The sequence below is a fragment of the Panthera pardus genome, unplaced genomic scaffold, assembly GCF_024362965.1.
Source record: "Panthera pardus isolate Hobbes unplaced genomic scaffold, ASM2436296v1 HiC_scaffold_27, whole genome shotgun sequence".
Classification (NCBI taxonomy): Eukaryota; Metazoa; Chordata; class Mammalia; order Carnivora; family Felidae; genus Panthera; species Panthera pardus.
The window spans coordinates 97,941,943-97,966,541 of record NW_026526843.1 but is presented as its reverse complement, the minus strand read 5'-3'; the positions used below and the strand labels follow the sequence as shown (position 1 = coordinate 97,966,541).

General features: G+C 39.4%; 1 protein-coding gene across 18 annotated transcripts in view; it reads right to left on the bottom strand.

Annotated features, from left to right (window-relative positions):
• The window catches only part of DMD (dystrophin), a 2,111,713-nt gene that overhangs the window by 567,987 nt on the left and 1,519,127 nt on the right, over positions 1 to 24,599 (bottom strand). For 11 of the 18 annotated variants that reach the window (XM_053892047.1, XM_053892050.1, XM_053892044.1 and 8 more), the window contains 2 exons: positions 12,615 to 12,650; positions 9,343 to 9,460 (listed from right to left, as the gene is read on the bottom strand). In XM_053892047.1, coding sequence (XP_053748022.1) covers positions 9,343 to 9,460; positions 12,615 to 12,650 — 154 coding nt within the window. The remainder of the gene's footprint in view (positions 1 to 9,342; positions 9,461 to 12,614; positions 12,651 to 24,599) is intronic. The other 7 variants (XM_053892052.1, XM_053892048.1, XM_053892051.1 and 4 more) reach the window with 1 other exon arrangement.

The window sequence follows — 24,599 nt, the reverse complement described above, 5'->3', positions numbered from 1 at the left end:
TAGCTCCATCTAACCTGCGTGATATCACAAAGGAGGAACATTCCTCTCTATACCCAGAGGTACAAAAATATAATAGAAATTCAGGTCTTTAATTCCAACGCCCCCATAGGCCGTAAGATAAAAATGTTAGCCTGTGAAAAACTACAATTTCTCCTGTGGGCACATCTCTTTCTGTTTGGTATTTATCTTACCTGCCCACATTGTCTGAGTGTGAGATTCTTTGTATTACGTGTATTCATCATTATCTTTATTCAATCATACAAAAAAAAATCCATTTTCACTCACTGGTTTGCTTATTTAATAGTTATGTTCATTATGTTTCGTTTTTAAAGTGGATGAGTAGAACACGTGCTAATCCAAATCTTTCACCTTAAAAGGAAACATAATGAAAAAATAAGCACTTAGAAAATGGTATTTATGTTCCTAATTGTGGCTACGTCACTTTAAATAAAATATATTTATTATTCCCATTACACGTTCACATGAGAGATTAATAATTGAAGACAATTATGACTGCTAATTTGGATTTTAAATCCTGTTCAAATATGTTTTGATACTAATCCTCTTCCAGAATTAAAGAATAGGTACATCAAAACAGAATTATTTTAGGACAGATGTTTAGCATTAATTTTTGTTTTCAACATATGAAATTTGTTGTCAAATTGGTTTCCACACAACACCCAGTGCTGATCCCAAAAGGTGCCCTCCTCAATAAGTTTAGTAGTAATTTAACACAACGTAAGTAAAAGTGTATAAGGAAAAACATACATATTTGCTTTTTATAGGTATATTTTTAAGTTATAATTACTCTGACAGAGCTCTGAAATTCTTTAAGAGGTTACAGATCATTTGTAAATGTCATGTATATTTCCAGATACCCTATTACTTGGATACAAATGAAAGTTAAAGAAATCATGACACTTACATGTGAAGAAACACATGGCACTATGAAGCACCGTGTGATGGTTAATTTTATGTATTAAACTAGCTAGCCAATGACACCCGGTTGTTTAAGCCCCAGTGTAGATATTGCTGTAGAGGGGTATTTTTCATTATTTTATTTTATTTTATTTATTTTTTTATTTTTTTTAAATGTTTATTTTTGAGAGAAAGAGAGAAAGAGAGTGCGTGAGCAGGGGAGGGGCAGACAGACGGGGAGGACAGAGGTATCCGAAGAGGGCTCTGCACCCATGCAGGGTTTGAACCCACATACCATGATATCCTGACCTGAGCTGAAGTCAGATGCTTAACTGACAGAGCCACCCAGGTTCCCTGAGGGGTATTTTTTAGAGAATTGAAATCAGTAGACTGTAATTAAAGCAGATCAGCCCCCATAATATGGGTGAGCCTCATCCAATCAGTTGAAGACCTTAAGAGAAAAGACTGAAGTCCCCAGAAGAGGAAGGAATTCTGGCTCCAGACTGCCTTTGGACTCAAGGCTGCAGTATTAAGTCTTCTTTGAGTATCTATCCTCCTGACCTGCTCTAAAAATCTCAAACTTGCAGTCCCCACAGTCTCAGGGACGAATTCTTTAAAATCTCTGTCTCTGTCTCTGTCTCTATACACATATAAGTTAATTATAAATAATTTATAATATCATTAATATACTAAAAATAGATGTATGTGTACGTACACATATACATATATACAGGGTTCTCTGGAGAACGCTAATAAACTCATTCCTAGTGAATAATGACACTGGAAGAGAAGATTAGTATTATAACTAAATAATACTCATAATAATACATGTAGTAAAACTTTTATTTTTGTAGTGGGATTGAGCAAAATATATTTTGTTTAATCCTTGGTACACCATCAAGGTCCACTGCACCCAAATATATATTTTGAGTTTATTTTTTAAGAAGTTCTTACTATTTGTAAAAATCGATATTTTTGGACTTTTATTCTTTCCTAGTGGTCTACCAAAAAACAAAGTGATATTTTACTTATTCTTTAAATAAAATCAAATTCATTTTATTTACCATGTGGGTCCACTGAAGCCTTTCATAAGTCTAAGATACACTGTGTAGTCTTAGTAATCTTATTTTTCCTATATTTGGAAACATTTTGCTATCTTATCACCACTCATAAGTTATTCCTAAATATGCTAAAAAGATCTGTAAAGTGAAAGCATGATGGAATTATTTAGAAGGATGATACAATAGTGAAATAAATCTTCAACCTTTAGGTTTCTTATTACACTGGCCAAAATAGTGCATCTTCTTTCAAGAAGGTATAAAATAGGATTGGGGACACCATCTTCGGAGTCTGCTGTTAGCTTTCGTTGAACAGAGTTGAAAACGTACGTAGCACTTTTCATTTCACTCCCATAATGTCAAAGACAAGAAAATTGACAGAAGAAGATGCTTATGATTATGAGACATGATGGAAGATAAATGCAAGCGGACAGACATCATCATTCTAGACTCCAGTAATGATGGTGAAATTCATCAGATAGGGGAGATCTTAGGTGAAACCTTAGACTGAGCCTTCAGATGATGAACAAACACAGGGATTGATGAGCAAATAATATATTTCTAAGGACATAAGGAAAATATGATATTGTAATCTAGTTAGGCATTCAACAGGAAGGACTTCATCACATAATGTTTTGTTGAAGAACTTGAGCCATCCTATTTTGCTAAAATGATGTGGGACACTGTAGCGTTTATGTTTGTGCCTCCAAATTCATTTGGTACGAAGTTTGTTGGGTTCAATTCTTATTAAAATTTCTAAGGAAGTTGGTTTTTATTACCTCTCTAATCTTACTTCTGTGAAGTATTTGGAACATAACTTAGACATACAAAATAAAAAGCAAAATGGCTCATATAAACCTAGAGGGCAAATGGTCGTCTGTTTTCTTTTTCCCGGTACGCTGAAGGGTGAATCAGAAAATGACATACACAAACACAACCAACTTTAACTCTCAGCTTTCTTATTCAACGTATCACTAAGGACCAGGAAGAAATCTGTGTTATCGGACTGGTGACACAGCAGAAGATACAGAAAACAAAATACCGAGTAACACTCATCCACTCAGTCTACAGCGTGTGTTTGTCTGAATGCGTTTCTGTCGTAAGCAGCCGCTGGGAGGTGTGACGCCAACTCCTCTTCCTCCATTCCTTAAACGTGAGCCAAGCTCCGGACTGTTCCCTAGTCTTTTCATCGGGCTCCGTGTCCCTGTGCCAACTCACCACCTACTTCAGGTAACTTCCAAATCTGCTCGGAAGTACCTTTGCTTCTGAAACGTCTCCTTGTGTTCTCTTGAGCACGTTATTTTATCACCCGCATTCAACTCCTTGTCCTGAGTCTGTCTCCGGTTACATTACCATCTTCCAGAGCACAGAATCTCAAAATCTGCAGAGGCAAACCCTTAGATTCCACACCTCCAGTCGATGTCCAAATCTTGTCAATACTTGGCTCCACCGCATGTCTCAATTCAGTGCTTTCTTTCCACTCTACTGCCACTGCTCTAGCTTGGGCTCTCTTGCCGCCGACCTTGCCTCTCTGACTGCTTTTACTCCTGTATCCACCACAACATACTCACACACACACTCCCACTTCTACGAGTTCATCTGTCACCCCATTGCTAACTTAAGTCTAATTATGTATTCCCCTCTCGTCCTTCCCTCAAATGCCCTTCCTCTCCCAGCCTCCTTCTGCTTTTCAAAATCCCATTCACGGCCAGATCGAATGTGACCTCCTCCTAGAAGCATTCCCAAACCCCTTCATTCAGATCCCATCTTCCCTCCTCTTGTTCTCTCTCAAGATTGGGGAACACGGCTCTGCTCGAGTACTTATCCTGGACTGCCTTGCCCCAATAGACTCGTCCAAATACCCACATTTGATTGTAAGCTCTTTCAAGACAAAGGCTGAATCTTATTTTTCCCTCTATCCCAACCATCACATCTGACATTAACTAGCACAGAGCAAGCATTCAAATATTTACTGAACTGAACTGAACTCTTCGGTTGCCGGCGGCATCCTGGTGGATGTAAATTTTGAGAGCTGCTTGTAGTTATAACAGGTTGACAGCAGGTGCTAGATGTCAAAAGAAGAAATTTATATGGCTGACTTCACGTCTTCTAAAATAAGCAACTCTCTAATAGACAATACCTGAGAGGAAGATATTGGCTGGCATTTCATTAGCCATAGAGATTTCATAAAAACGTGGAGAACAACAAAGTCTTTTTATTTCACCACGAAGGATTTCATACATTTGGTGGCAGCGATGAATGATAGGTTGACAAAGCTGCTGTAAAACTGTCAGTTAGTTCAAAAATCCTGTGAGGGTATTTTTATTCTCATGCAGCAGAACATTCTCCCTTCTACAGCCCCGTATCCCAGCTCTTTAAGCAACACGATGTGAACTCATTTCTCAAAATGCATACGATGTCACCAAATTTCTCAAAGAGTTCCAGACTGGTTTGAAAAAGCCTTAGCTGAAAAAAAAAATTTAAGGAGATAATTCTCTCTTAAGATTTGGCCTTCTGTTTCAGAAGTCCCTTCCCCGGTTTAGCTGATCAGCAGCCATATATTCGGCCCCCACCCCTCTTGATATGCTCTCACCTCCAGTTCCTCTGCACCAAATTCATCTCTCCATGATGGTACACACCATTCAAAGAGCATCTTCTGTATGTGAGGTCTTCGCGGTAGAAACATCACCTAATTTTATCTTCATAAGCACCGTCCCAGCTAAAGTATTACTTATTGGCCCCACATGACAGATGAGGAAACCATGGCTTAAGAAGTGACTCCACTTGGCCAAGGTTGTATAGCTAGGTTCGCTATTCTCTACATTTCCAGCATGTGCAAGAGAGTCCTATAATTACACAATGAAATGCATACAAGACTACAATAGAAATGGGAGCAGTAAAAATTATATCCAGATTACAGTGAACCGCGGCTACTCCTTATATTATCAGTTCCCAGAGACTCTTGTTTATTTTATTTTTTGACTAACCCTTTTCATCTGATGTTCCTTGGGCTTGGGAGTCATATATACATAAGTTAGAATCCTAGTCCCTCGCTTGATATCTTACTACAACTGTAGGCACATTACTTAAGCGCTTTGAGCTTCAGTTTTCCCATCTCTAAAATGGGCATAATAATATCTACCCTCCTAAGGTCCTAGTAAATATTGAAAATAAAATACCTTACACGAATTGCCTTGCTCTTTGTAGTATGACTCATGTATTTGTTGAATTCTACTTATGTATCTTATTCCATGTTTTCCAAAGCAACCTTCCCCTTTTAGTTGTTTTGCACTTCTCTCTATCTTTTCTTCCTTGTGGTCTAAAAACCAGGCGGCTACCAGAGACCTGATCAAATGTTTTCTCACTAAGCACGCAAACCACCCAATTAGATTATAATTAAAATGACAAGAGCTAATATGTACTGAGTTCTTACTGTGGCGGGGATCTAAGTGCTCCTCTTATATTATCTCATCCAATTCTCCCAACCAGGAGGTAGATGCAAGTAATCTTCTTTCAGAGAGGAGGTGACGGAGATCAGAAAGTTTACTGAGATTACTTGTTTGTTCAGGGTCACGAAGCTACTAAGGGGCCAGCCCGGGCAGCTTGCCCTCAAAACCTTTATGTGCTCTTGTTAAAGATCTTTAAAACGGTAACAGTGGGCAGTTATGGTGGGAGAAGCTACAGAAGCAAGGTTCTAAAATACAAATGTCAGATGAGCCAAGTTCACCAATATTATCTGTGGGATAAACAACAGCAATAGGAGAGAGGAATTCTTTCTTTCCGTACCTTCCTCACTGCTGTGTAAGGTATTAGGGTATTATGATCTGCAGTAGTGATGGGCACGAACAAGCGTTTTGCACAATTCAGAAGCCTCCCAGGAAGCAATTTTAGATCATTCCAATCTTAGCTGGTTTTGGTCCCCTGACCTAGCCCTTTTGCAGGAGAAAATGACCAGGGATGCCTGACACATTCAGCAACCAAAGAACGGAGGGAAAATGAGTAGTTTGAACATCAGAAACAGCACGGAGAATTTCTTATTTGAATGCACTGAGAATGAAATTTTTTTCTCTCACCTAGATCATTACAACATGATTTCCATAGATATAATCACCTGAAAAACAACAGATACCATAGAAATCGTTTTATACGGTGAAACATGCTGGTATTTTGCAGACCCAATTACTTGAGATTTCAGCATGGATATTACTAGTAGAGAGGAATTGCTTCGTATTGGACTTTTCTCTTGATAGAATGCAATAAATATATACAGATTTCCCCAACTGTTCCAAGTTATGAACTGGGATTTACCAAGGAAGGAAAAATGTTTCAATACAGCATTATACTCTTACCGAATATTTTTCTTTATTTAGCTGATTCCTTTTTAAGTATTTCTAGGAGTTTCAGGGCCATAAAAAAGGAATCCTGAAATCTTCCAATAAGAAAATACAATTTTATGAGCAAGTATTTTATTTCTGCTCTTTCCCTGAAAGCCAAATCTATACTAAGGAAAATTCTATTTTGAACACGACTGAAACTTTATGAGTATTGAATCTCCATCCCATGTCATAGATTTCAAATGGAGAGATAAACTGTAGCAGAGCAGGGCTGCAAACGACATTGTTTAGATAAACATATCTTGTCAGAATTATCTTGGTAGCGGCATTAGAGGCTCCAGGCATATTTGGAACTAAGATTCTGGCTTAGGCTCTTAATAAGCAACATGACATGTCTCAAAAGACACTTGGCTTTTAAGAAAATGTTTTTTTTTTTTTTTTGGACCATGTGGATTGGAATCTTTCCACTGTACTACAAATATTCATAAAGGTATTCATTCCCAAAAGACAAAAGCTTAGAAAAACAGAACAGTTCAAATTACTGGATATTAGCAGAGAGATAAAAACTTGCCCTCCGGTCACTCAATTTTAATCTACATCATGAAAAAAAAAAAGTCAATACGATATCAAAAAAAGATTGCGAGAGATAATGGAAAATGTTTAGACAATGTTGAATGGGTAGTGTAAAATAAATTAGTGTTATTTTCCTCTTAGGGAAAAAATAGAAGTTATTTCTCATTAGTAAAATGACAAACGACTTTCTATATGGTATGTTCAGATTTGCATAAACATTTTTGCCCAATTTCCATATTTCTCAGGCGAGAAACAGATCGCTTAACTGTGTAATGGGAATTCAGTCTCATACTGAGCAAATCACTCACTAAGATTCATTCTTTTGGACCAGTACGTTGCAACCTGATGGAGAAAGCCTCACGGTTCCAGACTGAGTGAGGAACATTCCACTACATCAGTCAAAGAGCTATCTATGTTGATCGTTACAAGGCAATTTTGTTCTTGCCTTGCTCGTTATACAAATGACGTTCTATACCTTACACAGAACTCGACAACTTAAGTGTATTCTTCCTGTCCAAATTAGCTACGGAAAAGACTGATGAGTTTCTTACCAACTAGTTTCTCTCCTCCCTGGGCTCAACACTGAACAATATTTTGCAGCTTACCTTGCCACGAGGTGTGGTCATGTGATGAGTTCCAGCCAATAGGCTCTGAACAGAATTCACCGCGTACCACTTCCAGTCCTGCCTCCTAGTAAATTTCAACGAACAATGCTTATTCCTCATCTGCCCATTAAGTGCAGAGGACTCTGACGTTCTGGACACAAAAGATGGTTGGGGTTTGGGTCCCTGAATGACGTCACAGAAAGCTGCTTATTTTCGACTGCACCAGAAAAAAGTGAACTTCTATGGTAAGCCACCAAGCGTTGGGATCTTACCTATTAGAGTGGCTAGTGCTACTCAACTAATACATTAGCATATATTCAAATACATTGTTTGAGCAACAGTAAAGAGTTAAAATTTCAAAATCAAAAAAGTCTGTTTTAATTCAGGATCACAACAGGTGAAAGAGGAAATGTCTTTAGGAAGTGAATCAAAACATACATAATTGCAGACCAAAAAAGTATTTAATCCTAGTCCTAGTGATTCAGGTCATTAACAAAAACAATAAAACAGGATGGAACAGGGCAAACATTCCAGAAGAAACACAGACTTTCAAGCCAGAAAGAAACATTGGCAAATTCCAAGCTCTGGTCTTGGCTCGTGTTGTAAACTCGAGCAGTTTGATTAACCTTTCTCAGAAACTGTTTCCTCATCTATAAAATGAGGGATTAGGAAATTTAGCTGACAAGATTTTATAAAGACTTTATACACACACACACACACACACACACACACACACACAAACCCACACACTATATAAGACCTACCATCTGATACCTAAGAGGAACTCAATAAATAATAGCTATTATCACTAAGTGTTTACTAACACATACAAGTATGACCAATAATATTTTTCAAATATTAACCTTTTATACTGGTGACTTAGGCAAGTGCTAATCCAACAGAATGTAAATTCTGAAGACTCTTGGTTTTGAGTTTCAAAAGCCTAATGCCTGGTAAAAGACGAAAGATTTGGAAGGGAAAAGAAAAGGTGATGAAATGAAGGATTTCCCTACTCGTACACTAGAAAAAATCTCGCTGGTTATGGGAAGGGAGGAAAGGGGCATTACACGGGAAATTAAAAAAAAAAAAAAAATCACTATGGATGTGTGTCCCTGGAGGGGAGGTAGGGAGAGTGAAGGAAAGAAATCCAGGGAGATCCAAGAGAATCAGATAGCAGAGGTGAACTGGGCTTCGTCCCTGAGGAGAGCCTCTGAGGGTAACAGAAGGAGAGTAGTTTTCCCTTCTGCTTCCTCTGCTCTTCCAGACCCCATGCACAGGCACTCCGAATCCCTATGTATAAAGAAGAGTCCAGGCAATGTCTAGGCAGATGGGCCTTAAACAACCTCCCAAGGCTCTCGCCCGTCCCGGCATGGCAGGAGGAACGGTACAATGATTTCTGCTGTTACACAATGAGAGCATCACAGTAACGGGGGGGTGTCCAGATATGAGAGTGCCACCGCAGAAGGGAACGGATGACGGTCCGGGAAGCAACTGCCTGCTTGGACCAACGACCAAGAATACAAGGGAGAGACTGACATCGCCATGGATGCTAGCCCAGAGAGATGACAACCAAGGAGCAAACGTTCTGTCACACCATGCTCACCACGCCCACCACTCCATGCTTCGCATCTACATAAGCCTGGATTCATGAAAAATTTATTTCCTCGATTCCATGGGATTGTGTTCAGTTATTGAAAGATAACACTATGAAATGAAAAAATCTTAGCACAAGAGGTATAACTTACAACCATTTGGCACTATTTTGATGAATGCAACAGAGGCAAATCGACTTCCAAGTCATTACTGAAACTTTTTCATACATCGTAAGTTGCCCACGCTTGTTAAAAGACTTACTTCGATCAGTAATGATGGTTCTAGCCTCTTGATTGCTGGTCTTGTTTTTCAAATTCTGGGCGGCGGTAATGAGTTCTTCCAACTGGGGGCGCCTCTGTTCCAAATCCTGCAGTGTTGCCTGAAGGAAAAAGCTTAACTTAATATTGAGGTTCACCAGCCTTGCGCATACCTTTTATGTAATACAAAGTAAAGCGCAATTTTCCAACCAACCAAAGCACTTCTGGAAATAAAAAAAAAATATGTTACTGGATATAAATCTCTAGTGTATAAGGCTTTATAGAGAACACTTTAACAGGAAATGTGTTTCATTCTTAGCCACCAAAAATATTACAGATGAAAATCTTGATTACGGACTTGCTTCACTATTTAAGAGCTTCGATGGAGTCATTTCAGAGTACCTGGGGTTCACTTAAACCAGTGCATGAGTGCCACAACCAAGAAATGTAATTTTTTGACTTATGACAGACAGCTATTTATACTTGTAATCTCATTTTGTGCAGCGTCAAAATTAAAGTGTATATTTTAGAAACGGAAAAAGCACAGAAGTGATTCGAGAGATGTAACTAATTTAACTTCTTTGTACCTGAGCTTCCTCACCTACGAGAAGGGGACGCAATAAGCTAAGTCAGTCCTTCCCCAACGTTGCCTTCGATGAGAATCACCTGATTCCTGCGCCTCACCACCCACGTTCTCCCCCACCATGAACAAATGAGTAGGGAAGAGGGCTTGGAAAATGCCTTTTTAACAAATTCTGTACTTAATTCTTACGATGAGGCAAGTTTGGAAAGCATCAGACTAGAAGGTAGTATTCATATTCTGTATTAGCAATTACTTTAATACTGCTTTAGGTAAAAGTACCAGCAGAATAAAGCCAAGAAATAGGGGTGTGTGTGTGTGTGTGTGTGTGTGTGTGTGTGTGTGTATGGATGTGTGTATTTATAGGTAGCTACGTTCATCACTAAGAAATTCCCCCCTCCCACCAGTGTCCGTCTACTGTCTCTGTCAACTCACCCTCCCTGCACTAAAGGGCCCATGTCCCAGCGATATTTACATAGAAGCTTGGGAAAAATAAGACTTCTCGCTTGTTCTCTTTCTAAAATGGAATACATTTTATTTTAATTTGGGAAGGCATAATGGATATTTGTTATTAGTTGATAACCCGTATGTGACAGATGTTTTACACACATTCTCGCGTTTTGATTCTCCTAATAACCACACAGGAGGCCAATGAAAGTGAATAGATGAAACGTGGTGGAGATAGTAATGTTTAGGGAACTTAGTTATGTACCATGCCCTTTGACTACTGCCGATTTTCTAAGGATTTTGGGGTTCAGAAAGGCCGAGTTTCGATCATTTGTGCGGTGTTTCTTTTGTGAACAGGTAGGGACACAGGCCTTGTGATTTCAGCGCAATTGCTTTCGGTAGTATTAAAATAATGGCAAGGACTTATCCAAACATTACACATCTATTTTGCGCATTTTCCCCTCTCTGTGTTGAAAAATTGGAGGGGCTAACTTTTAACCAATTTTCCACATTTGTAAGCTGTGATTGCTCAGAAGAAAAATCCAATTTTCAGGTTTCTAACTTTTATGGTTTCTTTACACAAAAGGGTGTTTGAAATATGGAACAAATTGCCAAAGACAGCTATTGAAGTAAGTGGCATAAGTCAGTTGGAGAGCACTGAACAAATTTTAAAGTAGGAACCATATAGTAGTGGATAGATTTTATGAAATAAGATGTTTTCCAGGGTTAGAATGTTAAACTCTGGTCATCTGTGACACAGCACGCTTAAAAGGTACTTCGGAATTCCTGACTCTTAAATATTTAACACATTCAAATAGATGCTTTAAAAACAGACTTACGCAGAAACCTCAGATAAAGTCAAATATTTCCCTCAAATTTAACCAAGAACTCTATATAATACAGGTAGCAAAGTACACAAATTCATTTACTCGCTCATTCTTTCATTTTGTAAATATCAAGTACCGCACACTGTTCTGTTACTTTTCTCCTTCTTTTAGGATCACAAAGTTCGTTTAAGAAGTATGTTGTAGAAGTAACCTGATCAACCTTAATCTAAATTAAACCTGACCACAATGAACAGCTTTTACTGCTGAAATTAGCACGCGTGTCAATTTAGACTTAACACAAGCCATTTTCCTCTCTAATGAACAAAATAGGTCTCAGGGTATTGTGAAACCTGTTCTCTAGTTGGGTGATTCTCTAATTCTGCTGACAGACACATGCTTTGTAAGCACCTGAGAAGATTATTAATGACATCCTTTGAAGCAGCCTCCTTAAAAACCTACAGAGGTTCACAGCTGTAATAAAACTATTCATTTCTAAAGAATTTCAAAACAAAATCGTAACTCTTTATCCCACTCTTTGGTCAATACATATAAAGGTTCATTTCTAAAAAGAAATTGCACAATAATAATATATATTGCTATGGGATTTATCAGACACTAATATACTCATTAAATAGTGGTTTCTTAGTAGAGCACAATGGGAATTTTCTCCTTTGATTCTCTTTCCAGAAATAAAGGAAAGGATTTGAATATGGCATATTTAAATATTTTTTCCATTAAGATATTATAAAAACAGCAAATGAAAGGCTTTCTTGCTAATGAACAGCACACACACACTCAGTGAAAAGAATAATTATTTTTTTCTTTTCATTTGGTTTCCTTTTGAGTGTATTCTATTTGCTATTATAATTTCTCTTACCTGACAACGTGGTTTTATAATCTCCTAACTTTTCAAATAGAATGACCTTTATCTCTATTCCACTGAGCCACCCACAGATGGGTGAACACCTTAGATCTAATCATTACTCAAATTACCCACCTTCAAAATACCCCTCGATGAAATTCTGTTCTTTGCCTCCCCATCTGGTCCTCTCACCAGATGCTTCTCTCTCAGAAACACTCTTTCTACTCTAATCCTCATCCTCAAATGACCTCTAGGCCTCTTGTATTTATGGTCAGTTTCCTCATTCGAGCTGTAGTGGTCCATATTTGTCATGCTAAAACAAGCAGCACGCTATTTATGCTTATTAATTTTTCAGATTGGAGCCCGGATATTCATTACACATATAACTTACATGAACAAAACTAAAACCATGACATGCTTAACAGTACCTAAGCATGGTAATGGAGCATGTCTACACAGATTCTATCATTCTGGAAGAAACAAACACAAGGGAAGGAAGGAATCGATGTTATTCTAAGGAGTCATAAGCCAGCTACTGGGCTTTACTAAAAACAGCTTACCCCTTGGAGATGAGAATTCATCATGGATTCCACTAGCTGAGCAAAGATGGAAGAAAAAAAAAATCTTCAAATACAAAGTGAATCAGAAGTCGTTAATCCTACTAAGTCCCCCCAGGGTTGAAGGAAGTGGTTATAAATAGCAATCCTATGAAAAGGGGAGTTAAACAATGAAACTATACATACTCTAAGTAGGTCATTCTGAGCTCTTAGAAAGAATTACACTTTCTTATTGTACTTGGTAAAATAGAATTCTACCTAATACTCAAGCAGAAAACTCTATGGTTTAGTTGAATAGTTAATATTTACATGTTTAAAAAAAGACCTGAACAATAAACTCTTCATATTTTTAATATTTCTACAAAAATCAATAGTCTTTACATATTTATACTTAGAACAAAGGCCCATGGTGATTTTCAGTTGTTGTCTTTTTCAGAAAATAAACATGGCTTAAACTTACACATAAGGTAAAGATGTAGACCTTATATTCTTTCACTTATAATTTTCAAAAATTAACATCAAGGATGGACAAGGTGAAATAGTTTATTGAACCACTGTATGTATGGGAAAAAAATAAGCATATGAGGCAGGTAGGGCCTAAACCACAGCCTTTCTAGTAACTCAAAGAGTTTTACCTGTGAGGATGCTAATCCTATGCCTAGCTTTCAACTGCCTCACTGAGCACCTTCCGGCTTCTTCTCTGGCATGTGTTGCCTCTCCGAATAGGTTGGCCAAAACCAAAGCCGTCTTTTTTAGTAGGCTTCACGCCCAGTGCAAGTCCCAACGTGGGGCTTAAATTCATGACCCTAACATCAAGACCTGAGTTGAGATCCAGTCGGACACTTGACCGAATGAGCCACCCAGGCACCCACGGATCTGTCATTACTGTCCTCCAGTCCCTCACTTCTCTTTTACATTTTAAACTGGCCTGGATTATTTTCCTACTCGGTATAACTTCTGTACGTTTCTGAATGTTCTACCTCCATCTCTGTTGGCAACTTCTTCATGAACACCTTCTAATTGTGGTTAGCCTTTTGTCCTCCATTCATTCAAGAAATACTTTTTTTTTTTTAAATTTTTTTTTCAACGTTTTTTATTTATTTTTGGGACAGAGAGAGACAGAGCATGAACGGGGGAGGGGCAGAGAGAGAGGGAGACACAGAATCGGAAACAGGCTCCAGGCTCCGAGCCATCAGCCCAGAGCCTGACGCGGGGCTCGAACTCACGGACCGCGAGATCGTGACCTGGCTGAAGTCGGACGCTTAACCGACTGCGCCACCCAGGCGCCCCCAAGAAATACTTTTTTTAAAAAGCGTTTTATTTTTACATACTTTAAAACTTAAGGAAAAATTGCAAGAACGGTCAAAGAACTCCCATGCATCCTTCACCCAGACTCACCAATTGTTAACATTTGGCCTCATTACATTTATAACTTACCATTCTATCTCTCTCTGTGGATATAATTATATATGTACATATAATAGATACTGTTTTCTGAACCACCGGTGAATCATCTGCAGCTTTACCCTTTGATATTCCAGTGCTTAATTCTTAAGAAGAAAAGGCATTCTCTTACAGAACTTCAGCTCAATTTCAAAGTCAGAAAATACACTACGGCTTTAGTTCTATAATCTAATCCACATTCTTTATTTGTAGTTTGACAATTATCCCATTAATTGCCTTTCATTTACCGGTCCAGACTCATGCATTGCATTTAGTTGTCAAATCTTTTTAGCCTCCTTTAACCTCAAAAAGTTGTTTGCCTTTCTTTGAGCGTCATACCATTGACTGTTTCGAAGGCCAGTTATTTTGCAGAATGCCCCCCAGTTTGGGTTTCGGCAAATAATTTTTAGGACTTACGCCAGTCTTTGACCCAGGCGCAGGTGATACAGAAGCAAAGGAGGAAAAATTATTATTCTCAAGGAGAAAACAAATTAGTAGTTAAGACAGGCAGTAAATAAGCAATTACAATAGGCTGAGGTGAGTATTATGGTAGGGAAAGCACAAGGAGTTATCAAAGCATATAGGAGAGATATCTAATCAAATTTAGGGGTTAAGGAGGGTCTTCTGAATGAAGTGGAACTTACGTGGTCTTCAGCCCTTCTTTGTTTAAATTTTACAAACTTTTTTAATTATCTCTAAGACTCCTTTATTATTATTATTCTTTTTTAAAAAGTTTATTTATTTTTGAGAGAGAGAGGGACAGAGTGCGAGCAGGGAAGGGGCAGAGAGAGAGTGAGACAGAATCTGAAGCAGCTCCAGGCTCTGAGCTGTCAGCACAGAGCCGGACGTGGGGCTTGAACCCAGACACCATCAGATCAAGACCTGAGCCGAAGTCAGACGCTTAACCGACTGAGCCACCCAGGCATCCCTAAGACTCCTTTTTTTTTTTTTTTATAAAACTTTTTTTTAAGCTTTATTTGGGTGAGTTTGACAAATAGAAATTGTATATAATGGTATAACTCGATATCTTGATATATGTATACACTGTGAAATAATCACCACACTCAGTTAGTATAGTCATCATCTCTCAGTTACTTTTGTGTGCGTGTGACGAGAACACTTAAGATCTACCCTTCTAGCAAATTTCAAGTTTACGGTACATCAACTACAGGTACAATAATGTATAGCAGATCTCTAGAACTTACTCATCTGAAAACTGAAGGTTTGTACCCAGTGATCAGCACTGCCCCATTTCCCCCACTTCCCAGCCCCTGGCAACCATCATTCTACTCTGTTTCCCTGAGTTCACCTTTTTCTAGATTCCAAATATAAGCAAGATCACACGGTACTGGTCTTTCTGTGTCTGGCTTATTTCACTCCGTATAGTGTTCTCCAGGTTCATCTACGTTATCACAAATGGCAGGATTTCCCTCTTTCTTCGGGCGGAATGATATCCCAGTGAATATATATACATATACCATATTTTCTTTATCCATTCAGCTGCTGACAGACATTTAAGTTGTTTCCATCTCTTGGCTATTGGGAACGATGCTGCAATTCACATGGCACCACAGATATCTCCTTGAGATCCTGACTTCGTTCCCTTTGGATATATGCCCAGAAGTGGGATCGCTGCACCATATGGGGAGCTCTATTGGTAATCTTTTGAGGAACCTCAATGTTGTTTCCCATAGTGGCCGCACCAATTTCTATTCCCACCAACAGTGTACAAGGTTCCCTCTTCTCCACACCCTCACCAACGCTGTAGTCGCTCCTTTTTTTTGGAAACAGCCCTTGCAACACGTGTGAGGTAATGCCTCACTGTGGTTTCGGTTTGTATTTCTCTGATGATCAGTGATGGTGATCCCCTTCTCGTGTACTTCTTGGCCACTTGGATGCCTTCTTTGGAAAAATGTTTACTGAGGTCTTCTGCCCATGTTTGAATCTGATTATTTGGTTTTCTGCTATTGAGTTTCAGGAGGTCCTTCTTACGGATTTTAAATCTTAACCCTGTATCGGATACATGATTGGCAAATATTTTCTCCCATTTTGTAGGTCACCTTTCATTCTGTTGATTTTTTTCCCTTTGCTGTGCAGAAGCTATTTTTTTTTTTTTAATTTGATGCACTCTCACTAGTGTATTTTTGCTTTTATTGTCTGCGATTCTGGTGTCATTATCCAAAAAATCATTGCCCAGACTGACGTCAAGAAGCTTTTCCTGTGTTTTCTTCCAGGAGTTTTATGTTTACAGGTCTTTAAACACCACTGCTGCTAATACCCACTGTGGTGGCCATGACAATGTGCAAGCCTTTTACGACTGGGACCTAACTGACTGAGGAACCCAGCTGCTGCCTTCGGAAACCCATCACTACACTGAAGAGAAGCCAAATCTCCCGCAGACTGTTCTCACCAATGACTGAATGTGATAGCAATACTGAAGCGGAGCCTTTTTGGGAGACATCGGGCTCCTGTGGCTGATCTGGGCTCAGCGACTCCCCAACAGCTTTGCTGAATCTTCCTTAGACTATACACTGGGATGCTTCTGCACAACCTTCTCTCCCTCTTTCTTTCATCTGGGGTCAGGCTTGCATTTTAATGTAATGGCTCTCCCACCTTCTCTCACTCCCTCCCCACGTCCGTGCACAAAGATATCTCCTCAAATAAAATCATTTCCTTTTTAATCCTGTCTTGGGATATTTAATCTCAAGCCCCAACTACTATACCCACTTTTGCTCTTTTAGACCCTAAACTTCTCATCGACTCTTCAGATCTACGTAACATGGTGATTCCATGATATTACCACCAAGATGTATAACTCACAATTGCTGAACATTATCAATATCCCTTTTAAGATTCAAGTGAATTAGTATTTCAAAAGCACCTCTATTAAAAACCACAGCTACTTTTTTTTTAAAAGGAATATGCCCATTATTTTCAGTGAGCCTAGAAGTGAACTGGTAGATAAAAGGATGATTTAGATGTGTTACATTGTGATGGTGAGGTTCTATTCTACACACGTAGCTCAAGAATACTAGGTTATCAAAGCAAGCCACCAAAATTCCTTTATGCATAACAAACACTAGAGTTCCTGGAAAACATTTGTAAAAGGAATTTTTTTGGCAAGTTTTCAGACTCTGGAAGATAGCAAAGTTAAGATAAAAGTATTCCATTGGATAGGCAGAGATCTCAATCAGGGCTGGCTTCATGGGTCCCGTGCTTGGTTTACCGTGGTGCTGCGGCCATCTTGAAGTTCTTTATCATTTTTGTTAACAAAGGGTCCTTCATTTTCATGTTGAACTGGGTCCCACAATTTATGCAGCCAATCCTGACCTCAACCCTGAAGTTAGCAGAGAATAAAAGTTGTGATGGGAAGGCTGCACTTTAACACAAATTATATTACGTCCAACAGATGCCTCTCGTTTGGTTGCTGAGAACTCACTCTAAGTTTCTTTAAGTATCAACCAGGAAGCTAAAAGATCCATGTTTGGGGGAAAAATCTCTTCTGGTCAGGAAATGCAGAACAAAACAATTGGCCGTTGTCTGAGATGGGACCCTGTCACAGCACCAATGGTTACTGGACAAGCAAAGTCTTTGTGATTGTGGGAGAAGTAAAGCAAGGGACATATAGAGAAAGTGGTAAATCATCTAAGAATTTGGGATTAAAAGGGTAAACTGTCGTTCTGGCAATAATAATGGCTGTGGGGGATCTCAAATTCCATTTGCAGTTTTAGCTAGTTATTAGTTGTTTCCAAGGCTAGCGTGGCTTTGAAAAATACATGAGAAACAATTAGTAATTCATTCCATGAACAGTTACTAACCTGCAAATATATGCAAAGCGCTTGGCTAATAGACATAGACAAATAAACCTTGACCTCTTTCTTTAAGGAACTCATAATCTAGCCAAAAATAAAGAACTCATCGACAATTAATAGAGTGATTAATTAATTAATCAACAATTAATACAATTCCTAACAACAGTAAGAGTTGTTTATTAAGCACTTACTATGTGCCAGAATAGTCTACCATAGTCCACAGAGAATGGAGTCTGGAGTCAGGCTGCCTGGGTTTGAATCCTGGCTGCCATTCACTTGGTTGATTATTTTCAGCAAGTTACTTAACCGTTCTCTTCTTCATTTCTACCGCTGTAAAATGAGGATCATAAGAATATCTATCCCTTAAGTTTGTTATGAGGATAAATAGGGCTCATGTTTATAAAATGCTTGGAATACTTTCTGTTGCATAAGAACCATAAAAGCGCTCAATAAAAAAAAATAATCAATTTAATCATCATAATACTCTGATAGGTACTGTTACCTCCATTTTACAGATGAGGAAAATGAAAGAAAAAAGGAGTTAAGCAATTTGTCCAGGACCACACACACTACGTGTCAGAACTTCTAACATAGGACATGTGGTCCCAGAGTCCACACACTGACGAGCTACGTATGATATAGTTACAAAGTACGTACGCTGCAGTATAATAGAGTATATTACAGGATAACATAGTATGATTTAATTGTTGCACAGATGAGATTAAACGGGACAGGAACATGAAATGGGAACACAAAAGGGGAAATCAGTGATTTAAGTAATTCACTTGGTACTGAATCAGTGAGGGTACCTGCAATGAACAAATGACCCATCCAAACTGAGACTGATGGGGAGACTTCCCTCAAGGCTGGAAAAGCTAAGTGGAGGGTGCCGTTAATAGAGTCTGAGACGTAGCTGCAGGGAGAGGACCTCTTGAGCGGGGGCTGAGGCTGTAAAGGGACCTAACCATCACCTGACTCGCCCTCCTCTCTCCCTCTGCACCACCAGTGCCTCCCATTAGAAGCGCACGGTCACTGGGTAAGCAAGCTTACCGCTGCTCATATTATTTGGCCTCCCAGGGTGCAACAGGAAGTTAGACAGTATATCTGAGAAAAGGTCTAGCAAAAGCACCAAAGTAAATGGCGAAGACAGAAACAGCCACTGAAAGGAATCAGTTTGGGGAACGATCACACATGGGAATTTTGAGGAAAGACTTCATAGAAAGGATGGTGCTGTGGTTGAACCTGGGAAGATATGGCTAGGTCATGAGGAGGGCTGTATAAGGGAAAGAGGGGCGCCTGGGTGGCTCAGGTGGTTAAGCATCTGACTCTTCATTTCAGTTCAGGTCATGATCTCACGGTTTGTGAGTTCAAGCCCCGTATAGGGCTCTGGCCTCACAGCGCGGAGCCTGCTTTGGATCCTCTGTCTCCCTCCCTCTGTCATTCCCCCACTCATGTGTGCATGAGCTCTCTCTCTCTCTCTCTCTCTCTCAAAAATAATAAAATGCTAAAAAAATAAGGGAAAGAAAAGCATGAGCAAAGACACAGAAATAAAAGAAAGCCTCAGCTAGGGTGGCTGATGTCTACAATTTCACCGGGAAAAATAGGAGATAATTTAGATAGGCATAGCAGAAGCCCTCAGAGTTACATTTCACTACTCACGTTGTGTCATTTATCTTCCCGTTTATATATTTGGTTTACTTATAATCAAATTTGTTGTATAGGGCACTGTGATGAGATAAAAGAAAATTGATCTTGTTTTATGGTTGGGTTTTTGAAAACCAGCCTGAGGTATTTGGATTTTATCAAGAGGATCGAGGTAACAGTGAAGACTAGAAAAAATGAAGGCATGGGAGCCACGACTTGTGGAATGCCACGCCCTTGTACACTTTATCCTTTTTGGCTGGAACACCTTCCTCCGTTCTTGGTCTTTTCCTGGAAATATGGTAAACAGACAACCGTGCGTGAGAGCGATGACTGACCAAAGGACTGAACACAGTAGGGGGAAACGGCAATGCAAAAAAGATAATTATAACTAGAAGGGTGGGGGAATGACTAGAACATACATCTCTGTTTCAAGCAGTGTTGATTAATATTATAAAAATTAGTGATCAGTTGGCTACCTTTAAACAAGAAACCTAGGATAGCTAGTTAAGAAATTATCAGTTTCAAAAACCAGTAGGACAGTCTGTGGAATTTATCGCTCTGTTTTTTGGTAATAATCTTCCTTATTCGTTGGCATTTTGGGGGGCTTACAAAACTTAAGCTTCCCGAATCTGAGGCCTTTCTTGTAATGGTGTGATATAAAGCTAATCTGCTATTAGCATGTTATTTTTAAAATAAATTCTTTCCTGTGGTTGAAAAAGAGATTTTGATGATCATTTGCAAGTTATTCTGCCACAGAAAATGTAAAGAATTGATTCACTGGCATTCCATAAACCCCTTAACATGCAAAAATGAAAACTTTCAGTTACACAAGCCAGTAAGTAAATAATGGGGTCTAAATTAGGGATCTTGAAATATAATTTCAAAGTCAAGAAGAAAGAAGAATTTTGGGCTACAATTTGTCGATAATGATTTGCAAATACATTTCTTAGCTGATATTTTTAGCTGCTCAACATTAGATCTATCAGTTATTCTACATGGTTCACATTTCTTGAAACTCTATTGTTCTGTAAATTCCTCATGTCGACAAAGGATAATTGGGGCAGTTTTAAGACCAGTTTTTGTCATGTACGTCACATTTGCTTTCGATGTGATGACGAAGGGAATGAGCGATGCCTTTTTTTTTCTCCCCCCGTATATTTTAGAAGAAAGGGAAAACTGAAATCATTTTATAATATGCGTATTTTGGGATTTTTTTTCTGCTCAAGTTTTCCATCCTTCATTTCTTGTTCTATCTTAAATAACACCATTTTGGAGGCATTCTAACTTCAAGTAGTCAAGATAATTTGTCTTGTATCTAATCAGAGCACACTATACAGCAAATTGAATCATAAGTGAACCAAATTAATAAAATGGACGACAAATTACATGACACGAGCAGTGAAACGTAACTCTCTGAGGGCATTATTTGTAATATTTTTCCTGGTGCAGAATATCCTGATTTTGCATCCTAAAGATACTATCCACAGCTGTAGAAGCGCCAGATAAAGAGGCCCGGCGTTAACAGGTAACTGTGTACCAATCAATCAAACGGGTGGGAAATATGTATTGGCAGGAGTCTACGCACAATATGTTACAGTAGGGCATGTGCTTTGTGGGTGAGAGAGGATGGAATAAAAGAACATTCCCAACGAATTCAACTTGCAATGAGCTAGCCATGCGGCTGGGGAGACGACCTTCAGGCCTGCCCATTCCCATTCACACATGCAGTTAGGCAGTAAGAGAACACGGCGTGTAAATGGCAAACGTTACAGTCTACAGGCTATAGACTCTATGCTGATGGGGTTCTGAAGAACGCAATTTTAATACGAGCATGTTTAGGGAAAGTGACTTTGAGGATCAGGAAGCTGGACTATCATTTACGCGATGAACAGGACTGATAGCGATGACCCAGTGATGGGAGGGGCGATTCCAGGCCAAGGACAGAGCTTAAACCAACGTGTGGAGGCACCAATACACTCGAGTGCTCCAGAAGGGGGGGCCGCTCTGCAGTGAGCGGAATTTTCATGGCCGTGACCAAGCTGGGAAGGGAAGCTAGGGCTCTGGCTACCAGACGAATGAGTAAGGACATGATACCGAAGGCAGTGGGCAGCACCGGAGTTTCTAGAACAGAGGAATGACCCAATAAAAGTGGCATTGTGGAAATATTAACCTTGCACCTTTGCATCCAAAGTACTTTTTTTAAATTTTATTTATTGATTATTGACAAAGAGAGAGAGAGAGCAGTTAGGGGAGGGGCAGAGAGAGAGAGGGAGAGAGCGAATCCCAAGCAGGCTCTGTGCTCTCAGCACAGAGGCCGATGTACGGCTCGAACTCACAAAACGGGAGATCATGGCCTGAGCAGAAATCAAGAGTCGGGCGCTTAACCGACTAAGCCACCCAGGTGCCCCGTGTCCAAAGTCCTTTTGAAGAGAGGACTCAAAAGCTGAACTGTAACGATCCAAGAAAACCCTCCCTCACCCAGCCCCTCTGCTTACATTTCCAGTCATGAAAACATGCAAACCATTCTAAATTAACCTCATGCATCCTTTTATTTCAGGAGAAAATAGTAACTCCACTGCACGTAAGTAAAAGAAATTCAGCCCCACTGCTGGTAACGAACTGTCGCAGAGAATTATTAAGCAGATTTTCTGACCCCACTTGTCATGTGATATTAAATTAGATGCGAGTACATAGTGACTGTTGTTTCAGTTTAGAAAAAAGTGAACACTCGGAATGTTAAAATTCTTAGATTCCTGCTCTGAAGAATAAAGAGACTGCCAGGGAACGAGAGAGAATTGGGATCCCTCAATTATCAGCGGTAATAAGAATTATCAACATAATATTTTGACGTCACATTTTGTGAACTTAACGTTGCAATGTCCTTTAATATCTATTGTTGCATTAGACCTATGATATTTCCTTTGGGAAATGAGTCTTCAGATTCTAGGAAAGAAGCCTGTTATTTAATAAGTACTATACTAATGCCTTCAACAACAAAAGTTCCCAGCCAATGAAAGGTTATGCTAAAAATGCATCCAGCCTTTTTCATGTTTTCAAAACATTTTAAAGATGCCACTTATTTAGCTGAGATGAGAACCGTGGTACGTATCGCCAAAGTAAGAGATGTCACTGTCCTGTGACGCTACCCGGACGTGCAAGTCAAGTGGAGACTGAGTGATCATCTAGAGGCAATTAAACTCATATACACAGTCAATCGGTGTAATTCAAGCCCTCAAAGGCTCCTTTCCCATCTTTGAGTGGTGTATGGGAAGACGTGAATTATCAAAATAATTGGCACAGCTCTTCAATTCATGTTGCATATACAGGGAGAGAACTGGGCTCAGTTTATTTATCTGTAAAATGAGGGTAATTACCTTTATATCAACCCATGTTGGGGACAGAAAAGTCATAAACCTATTTATAAACATTCAAGTACCTTAGGTAGAAATGAGTCACATATGGCTAGTCCGAGTTTCTTTGCGGTAACAGCAATCGAGGAATATGTTACAGAGAATGTATTTCATTTATCAGGTCTCAACCTTCTGACGTCACCAAGTTCTGAGCCCTACAGAGCAAAGATCACCTGCGGAGAGTGAGCCATTATGTGTCTGTGCTAAAAAACGGTACCTTCATGGCATGGAAACCTCTTTGAGTTTTACAAACAAGTGTGAGACGAGTGAGAGCGGGAGGCAGGGAGCATGAGGGCAGCTGTGTGCATTCACACAGGAGACACGATATCCAAAAGGAGAAGAGAGGTGTGCCCCAATCTATACGACACCTTTGCATCAAAACAGCGTGATGTGTCCCATTAGACGTACATATAAAGAAAACAAAAAGCTCAACAATTGGGCCTCGTGCTTCAAAAGAGACAACATTCTTTGCATATACTCAGAGGCCGACATTGATCTATTTCTTCTCAGACATTGTATGACTGGGGAAAAGATAAAAATCTGCCTTTGATTGGGTGCTATGTGTTTAAGCCCTGGCTTAGCTGTAAATCATTTGTGAAGATCATTTCTTGGTAGGTGAATAGAGTTGCTCTCATGGAGTGTTAATACACTTGCAGTGAAGTGTTGCTGGGGTAGGAGGTGTTAGACATTGATCAGGAGCTTAAGAGATGAGCTATTTATTTCTGCTGTTGTAAGAGGAAATTTTCTATAATAAAACAATGATTCTGCTTCTCTGTCAAAAAAAAATGCCATTTTATGACATAAAAGCTCTCTTCAGTAAACAAAGAACAGACGGTTATTGGGGGACATAAAAATTACAATAGAATATATTTCCCTGTAGGAGCACAACAGCCTTTAAGTCAATCGGAACTTGCGGTGTGACAGCTTTTAAAGGAGGGGACATATTCTAGGGGGAGAAGCTCAGACATACTTTTCAATTCTCTGGACTGTACTAGTTCTTATCCTATAAAAATGGGTCTACATTTGCACACTGTGCCACTAAATCACACACTCGCTCTGCACCATGAAAGAAGCCCAGCTGGGGGGGGGGGGCGGGAAGAAGGGGCACACTGCTTCACGTGGCACCGTTCCAAGCCAACCCATGGCTCGACCAAAGCCGATTTTGAGGAATATGGAAACCTCATGTTCTGTTTGATAGGAAAATGTGCACAACTCTTTACCCATGAGCCTCTAGATGTGCTCCAAGGGCAAGTATAATCAGTTCTTAACTGGATTTTGCAATGCTGCATACCTAATCAAGCTGTTTACATTATAGGGAAGAGTTAAGTTTAATTCTCTGTTTTATGGGGAAGGGTGCTTAATATTAACACCCATTTCAATAAATTTTAAGTCATTTAAAAAGAAGCAGCAATCCGTGGAGAAAGGTTGCAGTAAGAATTCTCTCTTCACATTTCTGTGTTTTATTTACGGGACATTTTAGAGGCATGAGACCAGGTGCGGCAAAAACTGGTAACAATACATAAAACAGTACTGTCGGTTGGTTCTCATTTCTAATACTTCTATCTCAGTTCTTCCTCCCTCTTTCCTGTCTCTCTCTCTGTTCCATGGATGATCTGCCTTCCTTTTAGCGGGAGTTTTCTCTAAGATAGTGGCCAGAGGGGTGCTAATGAGGTCAATAC